At 49.8% G+C, this 13,481-nt stretch overlaps 1 protein-coding gene and 1 long non-coding RNA gene across 3 annotated transcripts in view; both read right to left on the bottom strand.

Moving 5' to 3' along the window:
• Positions 1-6,600, bottom strand: part of CNN3 (calponin 3) — a 28,086-nt gene extending 21,486 nt beyond the window's left edge. Inside the window, exon 1 of one of the 2 annotated variants that reach the window (XM_038541286.1) lies at positions 6,394-6,600. In XM_038541286.1, the coding sequence (XP_038397214.1) occupies positions 6,394-6,450 (57 nt within the window). In that variant the 5' untranslated portion in view covers positions 6,451-6,600. Of the gene's footprint in view, positions 1-5,056; positions 5,336-6,393 lie in introns of those variants that run through there. The other variant, XM_038541288.1, reaches the window with a different exon arrangement.
• A 4,482-nt stretch (positions 6,601-11,082) lies between these two features.
• LOC119872359 lies at positions 11,083-12,304 on the bottom strand. Its single transcript, XR_005360424.1, has 3 exons — positions 12,251-12,304; positions 11,854-11,922; positions 11,083-11,262 (listed from the first exon to the last, which is right to left on the bottom strand). It is a non-coding gene; the product is annotated as an uncharacterized LOC119872359 (long non-coding RNA).
• Positions 12,305-13,481: the final 1,177 nt, after the last annotated feature.

Here is a 13,481-nt window from a genome sequence, read left to right as displayed (position 1 = left end):
CAGGACCATTCAAAACTGAAGTCCTCCAGCTCGGCCAAGATCTACTCCCAGAGGCAGGTGGGCCCGCTGCCTCAGTCGGGAGCTGTGGCCCTCAGCCTCAGCGCTGGGAGTTCCAGCCCCACGCTGGGTGTACAGATGACTTAAAAAAAATAAAATCTTGGGCGGCCCAGGTTCAGTGGTTTAGCGCCGCCTTCAGCCCAGGGCCTGATCCTGGACACCTGGGATCGAGTCCCACGTCGGGCTCCCTGCATGGAGCCTGCTTCTCCCTCTGCCTGTGTCTCATTAATAAATAAAAATCTTAAAAAAATAAAATAAAATAAAATCTTAAAAAAAAAAAAAGAAAGAAAAGAAACACGAAGAGGTAGATATGTTTGTCAGTCCCCTGTGGAGAAACAGGAGGCTGATCTGAAACCAAGCAATGAAAGAGCTTTCTGATCTCCACAAAAATCAATCTCTAAGGAAGAAAAAGCCAAATAGTAACATGGGCAGAAAGCGAAGCCCCTAGCTCCACACAGAAGTCCCTGGCTCTGAGGGCAATGTGGACAGAATGAGATCAGGGTTAGAGGCCCCGGGATTTCACCGAGGAGGCGCAGGCCACCAGGGGCAGGAGTCTTGAATAAGGACTCCAGGGGCAGGTCCTATTCCTGACACAGCAGCGAAATCCAGAGAGACCGCTTGGCATCTTGGTCCCCTATCTGCCAGAAGTCTCATTCAGATACAGATTCCCCAATGAGTGTCCAAGTCCTGGAGATAATCTCAATATCTAGAAGGTAAGAGAAACTCCAAACACAGGACTGAGCCTAACCGGCGGAGAACCAGCCAGGGAACCAGCCAGCAAAGTGAAAAAAATGGCTAACATTTACATAATGGGCACTTTGGGTTCTAGGCATGATTCTACACACTTGACGTGGATTGTCTACCTTACTTATTTTTCCCAACAGCCCTATAAAGGTAGGTATTTCCACATCCTTATTTTACAGATGAGACACAGGTACTTGCCCAAAGTCACTGAGTAAGAGGCAGAACCAAGATTCCAACCCAGACAGTCCCCACAGTCCACGTTCGTAGCCACTAGGTTCTACTTTCTCTACTTTAAGGAGACGATTAATAGGTATCTAAGTCCACAAGGATTCCCATGGTCATCTGTTTTCATAAAATTTGCAAGGTATTCTTGTATTTTGTAGAATGATTGACATCTCCTCTTCCTTCCCAAACTGCCTATGCGTCAGGACCCCCAAACAACCAGGATCTACTCTGGGCTCAAGGAATCCTCAACAAAAACATGAGCACAGGTACATACGAGTATCAGCTAAGAGCTCTCTGTGGCTAGGAATTTAGAGTTAAGAAGAACCAATGCATGTGGAATATATGCAGTAGGAGTCTGATGCCTAGAATAAAGTGAAACTTGCCAAAAAAACTCTAATGACAGGGGCCCCCTCCCATCTCCTAGTCATACTGAGAAGGTGAGCAAAGCATCTTCTCATTCTCCTGCGTATAACGGTAACTGGCTGAAAAACCAAAACCATCCAATGGTGCTTCATTTTTTTAAATGTCACAGATAATAAGCATCATGGTTCACAATACACTTTTAAGTGAAAACACTCACTAACCCCCACAATCCCAACCTGGAAGGGAAATGGTACGGGGAGAAAGGATGCGCCTCTGGTGAATGACCGTAGCAGCACAGTCTTCCTCATCAAGCTTATTTTTTTAAGCAAGCTCTACACCCAAGGGGGCTCCAGCGCACGACCCCGAGAGTCACATGCTCTACCGACTAAGCCAGCCAGGAGCACCATCAGGCTTATCCTTGAAATCTAAAAGAGTGGACAGAGGCAGACAAACAGTACAATTTCCACAAAGGAAAGAGTGTAAAAAAGCTGAGGGTTAGGGCACCTGGGTGGCGCAGTCAGTGGGCATCTGACTTTGGTTTCGGCTCAGGTCATGATCTCAGAGTTGTGAGACCCAGCCATGGGATGGCTCTGCACTCAGCAGGGAGTCTACTTGAAATTCCGCCCCCCTCTCTGTCCCTCTGCCAAATGCTCTCTCTCTATCCCAAAAATAAATAAGTAAATCTTCAAAAAAAAAAAAAAAAAAAAGCTGTAGGTCACCGGATAGTGAGCTTGATAATGATCTTCACTAAAATTCCAGAGTAAAGAAGTCCCAGCATTTTAAAGAGGAAAGCATAGTACCCCTTTATCAAGGTAACACATGTATTTTAACTGTTTTGGTCAAGACAGAGGGGGGGAAAAAAGTCAGGTAAAGCACAAGGGCACGTCTGACCCAGGTCTGCTCAATTACCACTCCGTAGGTAGTCTTTGGGAGATTCAGGCATCCCACAGAGTCTTACAGAGGGGACTTCTATTGTTCCTCCCTAATTTGGGAGTCTAAGAAAGAGCTTTAGCAACAACAAAGGAATTATCTAGGTAATAATTTCTCCAACGTAATACTGGAGCTGAAGAGCTGAAGAAAAACAAGCTGTAAAAATCAACACATCCTTCCAAAATATCACACTGCACTACAGAATTCTTTTACAAAAAATACTCCAAGGGAGTTAATTTCCAATTTTTAAAGATAATAAAATCTACTCCTGATGGATAAATTCATTAAATCCAGAAATACTGCACACTATGTGCCAAATTATATTCTAAAATATAGATATTGATATAGCTCATCAATGAGTAAGACCAGAACTCTTGTGGCTGGTGGAAAGAGACAATAGACAGAAGTTCTGAACTAAAAACCTTTCCTGGCGGAGCCTGGATGGCCCAGTAAGTACAGCATGGATTCTTGATCCCAGGGTCATGAGTTCAAGCCCCACGCTGGGTGTGGAGCAGAGTGGGGGTGAGGAAGCTAAAGCTAAACTCATCTACATAGTCACCATGATCCTGGTCTCTATTAGCAAAACAAGGCAGACCACCTTAGGATACTCAACCGCGGGAGTCCACAATCGCCCTGGGGTTAAACTTGGATTAGGAACTTGGAGCAACTACTCGTCCAAAGGCAGACAGGCAGACAGGACTCATGGGACATCTGGTCCTATTGAATTATTACTATACGGTTGTTTCACTTACTCTTCAGTGATTTACAGTTTTAGTAAGAAGTCTCCCAACATGGTTTTTAGCTGTTGAGAGCTACCATTTTGTAACCAAGAAGATTCTGTGAGAAGCTACTTTGCTCAAATGATGATGTATTTCATCTGAGTAGGAAACTGTGAGAACATTCGAATACCATTCTTCCTAATAGTTCAGATAAACTCCCCCCCCCCCAAAAAAACATCCTGAGGTAAGAGAATTTCAGCTCTACGCACTCCCCCCCCCCCCACCCCCACCACACAGCTGATTTCCTCCACTTTCCCTGAGATCGCTAAGCTCCCTACACCACTTGCTGTAAGACTGGTGAGGGCGTGCTGCCTCGCATCCTCAGCCCTGGCTCCAACATCCTCTTCAGAGCCAAGCATCAGGAGATACTGGGCTTTTCTTGAGGCTCTGTCGTGTTTTCTCAAAGCTTAAAAGGCACAGAGGTGTTTTCCTTTTCAATTTGGTCCCCACCACACCGTCAAGGGTCTGCCTCCCCCTGTAGACTACATGTAAGACCTTCCTAGTTGAGGAGTGCCCACCTACCCCAGCTTCTGTACTGGCCCTGACCCTGCTACTCTATTATGATCTTTGTAGATTGCCAAGTTGCTGCCTCCTGTTTAAAGATGTTGTTTGTAGTCCATACTGAAGGAATCTACCTTTTTAGGCTGCTTTCAACCTTCTTGCCCATTAAAAATAAGTTTGATGCTTTGCCATGTATTATCATGTTGTCAAATAAGTATCTTAAATGGACAGATTTTTCCCTGAAATTTTACTAATTACAAGTCCTTAAGGTCAAAGACTTCTTCAATTCATTGATGAACTACTTTCACAGCTGGAATATAAAAAGACCAAAGGCTTATTTAATAGAAATGGAATACTTACAGAGGCAGTGACAAGTCTAAGAAATACATCACCAGTTGTCTATCACTAAGAACTAATAGCTACAACATGTCACTGAGTACGTCCTACAAACACACATCTCAACGCAATGCTGAGGGGTGGTAACGATCATTCCCCCCATTGTACTGATGAGGAAAGTAGAACAGAGATACCCGTTAATTTGCCCGACATCATTTGAGGCAGTAAGTGGCAGAGGGAGGACCAGAAGCCATGTCTGCTCAACTCCGAGGTCCATCCCACACTGCTTCCTGAGGATCTTTACATTCTTTCCACTTTGTTAAATGAAGTTTTAAAAGGGGGGGGGGGGGAGAGAACACTTTATATTTAAGCAGCTTATCAGGGATGCAATTCATAACGGAAAAGCAGGAAGAACTCGAAAGGCATCCACACCAAGCAATGTCAAAGTTCACGTTCCATACACCCACTCCGCCGTCCTCAGCTGAAATGCAATATCTCACACAAAAGCCCTAGCAAACGTGGATATTCGGTTTCTGAGCCCGGAACAGATGAAAACAGCGTTGCGTGAATAGTCACAATGTCAAGAAGTGACAGGTGGACAGCAAAAGTGGGGAGGGTGGGGCGGACAGTGGTGACTTCACTAAGAATATCCCTAAGTACTTCCCAAAGATACCACTCTTAGAGTGAAAATTCTTAGAATAGTCCGACTCTCTTCTGTGATCTTGAGCAAATCACACCCTTTCTGAGCTTCAGCGTCCTGACCTGTCACGGATGCTCGACAGCCCCGGCCACCCCTCCCACCTCAGGGGGCTGCTGCGCTGTTCACATCAAGACTTCCTATGAGAGGGTGCTGTGCGCAGGGCCCATATAAATGCAGGGGCTTGTTAAAATTCGGCTTCGGTGCTTAAAGGAAGAAACCCACAGTCACAGAAACCCAAAGCCGTAACTAACTTTCCAAAGGCTCTGAAAACTGAGGTTTTACTGTTTTTAAAAATGTCTGATAATTACGGCGAGCTAGCCTCGGTCTCCGCATTTCCTTCGTCGGTCTGCTCAATAAAAAGCAGGGAAAGGGCGGAAGCTGCTTCATTAGTCAGCAAAAAGAAAATTAATACGGGTATTACCATCCAAGAAAAATAAGTCCCTTGAAGGACTGCCAGAGTGGTCAGGACCTCATTTACAATGCAAACGGTGGGGAGACTCGACTGCTGCGGGCCAAGAATCACAAGGACGGATTAAAATGAACGTGCACAGGCCAGGCCGGGGCATCCCGTCCAACGCTTTGGACCTGCCGGTTCCTCGGAAGATTCCTAAAGCTCCGTGCTAAGGCTTGGAAAGGACCGGCCCATCCGTGCCCACCGCACAAGGGAAAGGGCCTCCACACTCCAGTTTGGGATCCGCGGGCTAAACCCAAGGCTCGCCCTCACCGATCGTTCGGAATCTATGGACCAGTGGCCCAGGGAGCCGGGGCCCCGCGGGGGGGAGGCGGCTCTGGGGGGGGGGGGGGGGGCAGCGGGGCGCTCGCCGCCGACCCCGCGGAGGCCGCGACCCCGACCCCGACCCCGACGCGCCCCGGCTCCGGGGGGGCGGGGAGGACCCCGGCCGCCCCCCTCCCCCCTTTGTGGCGCTTCGGCCGGCGCCGCAGGAGGAGACAATGAGCGTTCTGTGCGCAGTTCCGCGCCGATTGGCTGCGCTCTCCCCCCAGAAGCCCCTGATGTCACGGGCTTGGAATGCGGGAGGGAGGGGAGGAAGGCAGGAGAGGATTTGGGGAGGGGGCCGCCTCTCCTCGCTTTCCCAGACCCCGAGTCCCGGAGATAACCCCGCCGCGTGCTCAGGCCAAGGCAGCGGCGAGGCGGGAGCCCGCGGACCCGAGCCCAAGCGCCACAGCCGCCGGGCGAGGACGCGCCACACAAAAGCGACCCGCGGCGACGTCCTCGATATCGTTAAAAGTCTAACGGGCCACAAACTTTTTTTTCTTTTTTTTTTTTTTTTTTTGCTTTTTTCTTCTTTAACTCTCCACTCTACGCAGACACCACTCCGCAAGCGGCGCGCTCAGGCTTTGTCTGCGGCGGCGGCGGCGGCGGCGGCCTCGAGGCCCGGGCGGGGTCCGGGGGTCCGGGGGTGCGGGGGTGCGCGGGCCGCCCCGCGGTCACCCCCCGCCCCGGGAAGCAGCGAGGCACGGGGGGGCCAGTCGGGCCGCGGACTGGCCGAGTGCGGCGGGCGGGGGGTGTGCGCGCCGGGGCCCCGCTCCCCGACGGGCCCCACCTAGGGGCGGCGACCGGGCAGAGCGCCCCCTCCCCGCAGGGGCGCGACCCGCGGCCGCCGACGGGCTCCGGGAGCCGCACCCCCGGGGGTCGCCGCCGAACAAAGCCGGGGAGGACCCCGCGCCCCCGCCCCCGCGCCCCCGCCCCGCGAGCCCCGGCGCCCCGGCCCCCGCGCCCGCGCCCGCGCCCGCGCCCACCTTGTTCTTGACTTCGGCCGAGAGCCCGTAGGAGGGGCCCTTGTTGAAGTGGGTCATGGCGGCGCGCGGCGGGCAGGGGCTGCGCTCGGCGATCCCGCTCGGCTTCCCCCTGCGGCCCCGAGCAGTGGCCGCGGCGCAGACCTCGGAGCTCGCTCCCCGGCGGCGCGGAGACGCCCAGACGGCGGCGGGCGCGGGCGGTGCCTCGGCGGCTCGCTCCGACTGTCCCCGGGGCCGCCCGCCCGCCCGCCCGCGCCCCGTCCCCGCCGCCGCCCGCGCCCCGCCCCGCCCCGCCCCGCGCCTGCAGGGATTGGCCGCCGGGCCGCGGGCGCCGCGCTCTCCCCGCCCTGCCCGCCGCGAGGCCCCGCTACGGCCGGGAGGGGCGGGGGGCGAGGGGCAGGATCGGGGCGGGGCGAGGGGATGCAGCCGGGCCGTGGGGCTGCAGCGGGGCGGGAGGTTGCAGCCGGGCGGGGGCGGGGCCGGGGCCGGGGGGGGCTGCAGCGGGGCGGGGGGGCGAGGGGCAGGATCGGGGCGGGGCAGGGGGGGCAGGGGCGGGGCGAGGGGATGCAGCCGGGGGCGGCTGCAGCGGGGCGGGAGGTTGCAGCCGGGCGGGGGCGGGGGCCGGGGCCGGGGGGCTGCAGCGGGGCGGGGGCGGGGCCGGGGGGCTGCAGCGGGGCGGGGCCGGGGGCGGGGCCGGAGGGAACGCTTGCAGCGGGCCCTGCCCGGCGTCGGCGTCCGGGGGCTGCCCCCGCCCAGACCGCGCGTCCCGGTCCGGGCCCCCGCCGCGGCGCCCCGGGCAGGCGGAGGGAGGGGCCCCCGGGTCCGCGCCCCGGCCCCGGGCTCAGCGCCTGCAGGGCGCGGGGCTCCCCCCGCGGGGAACACCACGAGCGGCCTCGGAGCCCCGGGGCCCGAGGCAAGGGGCCCCCACGGACACCTGCTCCTCCCCGCACCTCGCAGCCCCCCGCACCTGTGGGTCTGGCCTCCACCCTGCTGCCGCCGCGGGAACGGCCGAGGCTTTGGGCCAACTCGAGCTCCCCTCCCCGCGTCCAAATGCGCTGCGGAAAAAGCCGGGGACTGTGCCACGGCAAAGCCTGGAGCGTTTCGAGTCCTTTTCTGGATTCGCACCAGCTCCTCTTTTTACGAGCATCTTTATCCGGAATTCAGCGAGTCCAAAAACCCAGGTGGCTGTTGCTCTACTTTTTAAATTTTATTTCATTATTTTTTGATCTAGCGGCCTCTTTGAATAACAGACCTTTGTGTAGAGCCAAGTGCCCTCCTTGGGACCTGAAGCGGCCTGCGTTCTTAGGGGCCCTGCTTCCTGCCCACCCACCACTCGCTTTCCTCGGATCTCGAAGTTATTTGATAGCAGGACCAAGGGAGCCTAACCGTCACCATTCGCCCGAGCTCCCAGCGCGGTGCCAGGCGTCTTCCCAACACGATCTCATCCCCCCTACCAATAGCTAGCAGGTAGGCATCATATCCGTCGCAGAGATGAGGAAAATGAAACTCAGAAATCTAAGTATCCTGGCCAAGGCCTGCCCATCTGCAAAACTTCGCCTCTTGTCATCACTTTCCTGGGCACACCTGCGACGTGTGTCAACCCCTGAGATCCCAGTATGAGTTTTGTTACCAAACACCAGCTACCCTGCCGGAAGAGATCATGGGATCAGAAGACAAACATCTTACCATGGTTGAGCCACCCTGGAACAGAAATGAATAAAGCAACTTTAAGAGAAAGTGCAGAAAATGGCTCTGGACTTAGGAAAGCCTGGGGTGGGGGGGGAGTGGGGGAGGCTAATAGGGAGGAAAGTGGATGATTTACGTGTGATTTGCTAATTTAGACGGGAGGGGAGGTAGTAATGATAATTAGGTCATTCTTCCCACACAAATGACACAATTGACCCACAATTATCGAGACAAGCGGTTTGGGCTGTTTTTCAAGTAGTGTGATAGTGGCCATGTGTCATCGACAAAACCTCACCCACTTTTCCTTGAGTATGGGAAGCGGTGGCCAGATCTGAGGTACAGTGGAGATGGAAAATATATGGTCACAATCATTTTAATCTAAAGTTCATTCCTTATAGAATGTTCAAGAATTATACCCAATTTTGTCATGAAAAACTTATAAAGGTGAGTTTTGTGTAATGAGGGTTATTGTTGGGATGCCTGGGTGGCTCAGCGTTTGAGCATCTGCCTTTGGCTCAGGGAGTGATCCTGGGGTCCTGGGATTGAGTCCTGCATTGGGCTCCCTGTATGGAGCCTGCTTCTCCCTTTGCCTGTGTCTCTGCCTCTCTCTCTGTGCGTCTCATGAATAAATAAATAAATAAATATTTTTTTAAAAGAGGTTTATTGGGATGCCTGGGTGGCTCAGCGGTTTAGTGCCTGCCTTCGGTCCAGGGTGTGATCCTGGAGTCCCGGGATCAAGTCCCACATCAGGCTCCCTGCATGGAGCCTGCTTCTCCCTCTGCCTGTGTCTCTGCCCCCCCCTCTCTCTCTCTCTGTGTCATGAATAAATAAATAAAATCTTTTAAAAAAATAAAATAAAATGAGGTTTATTGTTTAATGGGTAGAGACTTGGTAGTTTGGAATGATGAAAAAGCTCTGGAAATGGATAACAATAATCCTAAAACAATGATACCTCTGTCTACTTAAAATTGGACCTTTGTAATCTTTCCCTCTTTTTCCTCTTTGCTGCCCTACCTGACCGAGCAACCACTGGTAGGCTTTCCGTCTCTACATCGCAGTTTGTGTTTCCTAGAATTTTATGTAAATGGAACCATACATTGTGTGTTCCATTTTAACTGGCTTCTTTCAGCAAAATTACTCTGAGATTCATCCATGCGGTAGCATATAGCAATAGTCCATTCCTTTACATTGCTGAGTGATATTCTATGGGAAGGATAAGGATATATCACAATGTATACATCCATTCCCTTATTGAATATTTGGGTTTTCAGTTTTTTACTCTTGCAGATGAAGCTGTATGAACATTCATGTGCAAGTCTTTTTATGGACATATGCTTTCATTTCTCATGGATAAATATGACTGGAATGACTGGATCATATGAAAGGTATATGTTTAATTTTTTAAGAAACTGCTAAATTTTTCCAGAGTGACTGTACCATTTTGCATTCCCATCAGCAGCATGTAAGAGTTCCAGTTCTCTATATCCTCACCAATACTTGGTATAATCAATCTTTTTAGGTTTAGCCATTCTATAAGTGTGGAGTGGTATCTCATCATAGTTTTAATTTTAATTAAATAAAGTTAAATAAATTGATGTGCTTGTAATCTACGTATCTTTTTCATCAAGTGTTCGTTCGCTGTTTTGCCCATATTTTGTATTTTCTTTAACGTACCCTGCTAGGGTAGATTTAGAAAATCCTGCCCAATTTCTAACAATAGGATGTGTCAGCAAATGCTCAAGTTTGAGTAAAATTTCACATTACAGAATAACTTCCAGGGTGTGTCCCAACAATCCAAAGTATTTTAGCTGGAAACGCCTTTAACACACACAAACAGTTTGAAATAAATGCTCTTAAGGAGGTCAGTGCTACCTTCCCGAATTCCCAGTTTAAGCAGTTGCTGGGGAGTTGTAAGAGAAGATTCTTGCACAGATAAAAATCTATGGATCATATTGTCACGTGTTTTGTCACCAGGACAATAGTAACAAATGTTTTGGAGGTTACATCCCATAAATCCACAATGTAGGAGAATTACAAAGAACTCTGGAGGCATCAGTCAATTGTATTAAAGGCAGAGGGACCGTAGAAGGCTCACAGGAGACTAAAACTACCCACTGTGTGCTAAGCACCATTAGAGATGTATTATGGGCAGTGAGATAATATATTACCCAAATAGGCATGCTTTTGAGTGAAATGTGGTACCACTAATATTTTTTTGTCTCACACAGTCCTAGTAAGTCTCCTTAATAGTGTTCCTTTGGGTGCCTGGGTGGTGCAGTTGGCTAAGCATCTACCATTGGCTCAGGTCATGATCCTAGGGTCCTGGGACCCTTGTCTGGCTCCCTACTTGGTGAGAAGTCAGCTTCTCCCTCTGTCTCTGCCCCTCCACCCTGCTCCTTCTCTCGCTTCCTGTCCCTTTTTTAAATAAATAAAATATTTTTAAAAAATAGTGTTCCTTTTCACTCTCCAAAGTGTCCCTGTTTAGATGATAAATTATAGAGTCACCTCCCCTTATAGATACCACTCACAATGACCCTGTAATGGTAAATATTATCTATTCCCATTTACAATCAGAAACTAAGATTCAGCGAGAAAGGATATACAACTTGGCCAAAGCCAAGTGGTTCAAAGAACGCAGAATTGGGATTTGAAACCAGGCTTGCTTTAGGATTTCTCAAAAATCAACTTCCTAGATCCCTCAGGAATCTGAAACCACTCTCTTGCAAGGTACATCTGCTTTTTTTTTGGCTGCGCTTCCTGTCCTTCTAAGGAGGGCCCACCACTCACTCCACGTGGTACTGTGAAGCTCTCAGGCACACAGCTATCTCCTTCCTCAGGAGGCAGGAGGTGGCGGGTCTGTCATGGGCACAGATATCGGCTTCAGGAAGGCCTGACCCAAGCTGGGTCCACCTCAGTTCTTTCTGGTAAACAAACATGGAAATCGAATATTTTGGTTATACGGACAGAAAACTAACCGCAATTGACTTAAACAAAAAATGGGTTTAATTGGCTCATGTGACAGAAAAGCCTGGAGAAGATGTAGCCTTAGATGTGACCCGATGCAGGGACTCAGTCACAGGGATCACAAAGCCAGTATCTCCACATGCCTCTTCTGTTGACTCTCTTCCCCCTTGATGTCAAATTCACCACCAGAAGGTCCAGCCTTGCAACCTGACCTCTCAGCAGCTGCACACAAAAGAGTGCATGACAAAAAAAAAAAGTGAACAATTTCCCAATGGTTCCAACAGAAGTCCTGAAACTGAGTCTTCTTGGCCTCAGTTTGGGTCACGGACCCAACTCTCTACAATCACTTGGCCACAGGGAGAAAAGCTCTGCCTGACACGCCTGGCTCCAGTGTCTGAGATGCTGTGGGAGGTGAGGGGGCATTGCCCCCCACAGCACAGGAGCTGGGGGAGGGAACACACACAACTCCAAAGGAAATCGAAAGGAAAGTGATGTTGGCAGGCCAAATACACACGATGCTCCCCTGCACGTGCTCTTAGGTGTACATTAGAAGGCCCCCTTGCTTCCAGGGACACCTTCCAGAGCCCTGCACTTAATTTTTTATTCGCTGCTTTTTATTCTTTTTCTGAAAGATGACATCTCAAATTGTCTAAGCTCCAGCTCCCCCAAATCTGGAGACACCCTATAAGGAAGTCATCCTAAATGCCACTTTCCTCCTCTCCGACTGCCAATTAGGCGTCAAGTTCTCATCAATGGCTCACCTCTTCTGTTCTTTTCCTTCCCTTCCCAACAGCCTAAAATTGAAGTTCTTACCATCTGTAGCCAAGGAATGACATCCTGACTCCAGCCTTCCTCTTCCAGATTCATCTTCAAAACTGATGCCTTACAGCATGGATTTTAGAGACAAGAAAAGAAAAAGAAAAAAATTAAAAATAGAACTACCATGTGATTCAGGAATTCCACTCCTTTCACAACTTGAAAGCAGGAGCATGTAGAGATATTGGGGCAATCAGGTTCACAGCGGCACCATTCACAGCAGCCAAAAGGTGGAAGCAACCCAAGTGCCCATCGAAGAATGAATGGATGAACAAAATGTGGTATATACATTGAAGGGGTGGAAACATTTTCCCTTCTTCCCTGCTAGGTTCTTCAGCAATAATTTAATTGATATAAGACAGATTAGCAGAGAAGAGCAAACTTAACTGCATACATAGGAGCGCCTCACGAAGATCTGAAGACTCAAAGGGCAGCCAGGTAATTGAGCTTTATGTAATATCATGGAGCTAAGGAAAAAGATAAGGATCTGGGGAGACAAAGAGAGGAAAGACCATTCACTTTTGAATGGTTTTAGTTCAAAATAATCCTTATGCCACAAGGAGACACATTTTGAGGTGGTAATATGTGCTCCCCTTCAACATATAGAATATTATTCAGCCTTGAAAAGGAAGGAAATTCAGACACATGGACAACCTTGAGGACATTATGCTAAGTAAAATATGCCAGTCCCAAAAGGAGACATACTACACGATGCTACTTTCTGAGGTACCTGGAGTAGTCAAATTCAGAGGCAGAAAGCAGTATGGTAACCCCCTACTTAAAGTCAAGGGGCTCTTCATTTGATCGCAGGGCCAAGCCCACGGTCTCCGCTCACAGGGTTACCATAAGGAGGATTTCAAGAAATCATGTATGCAAAGTGCTTAATTATGTGGCAGTGCCTGGCACGGGGTAATCACTCAGTAAGTGGACGTTGCTGCCATTATTATTACCATACTATTACCTGGCTTCTTAAACCCCTCCAGCCCCAAGAGTCTGGGCTGTTTCACACGTAGGTATGTCTACATAAGTGGTTTTCTCTGCTTCTATTTGTTAATATTTATCCTCCAAAAAAAAAAAGTCTTTTGAAAAAAAGCATTTATTCTTCAAAATCCAACTCAAATATCACCTTTCCCCAAAAGCCCTCCTTGTCTCACAAGGTTCCGATAGGTTGATTCCTCCCCTTCCCTATGTCTGCTTTCTGTTTTTCAAGCGTTCTTATTGTTGCTCTTGATACAGTGTCTTTGATTTATGTGTTTGCATGCCAATGTCTGTCCCAGATTGTGAGTAGAATTTAGGGCAGAAAACTGTGTATCGTTGATTGCTTCATTCCTCAGTATGTTATACTGAGTCCGGCATATAGTTGATGGTCATGTTTGCTCAATGAAGGACCGTGACAGGTACTTTTTCACAAATCTTATCCCATTTAATCCTCACAAAAACAATTCCAGGGAGATATGACTGTCCTCAGTTTTTTTCAGATGGAAGAAACAGGCTTAGAGAGGTTAGTATTTTGTTCAAGATAGCACAGCAGTGATACTAGAACCAGAATTCTTTTTTTTCTGCTTCTGAAATTCATGTTTTTCTTGCCACACTATGCCACCTAATTTTAATCCATAGTTTCCTCA

The sequence above is a fragment of the Canis lupus genome, chromosome 6 (assembly GCF_011100685.1).
Source record: "Canis lupus familiaris isolate Mischka breed German Shepherd chromosome 6, alternate assembly UU_Cfam_GSD_1.0, whole genome shotgun sequence".
NCBI classification, from domain to species: Eukaryota; Metazoa; Chordata; class Mammalia; order Carnivora; family Canidae; genus Canis; species Canis lupus.
The sequence above is the reverse complement of the archived record's forward strand: the minus strand, read 5'-3'. Positions and strand labels throughout refer to the sequence as shown.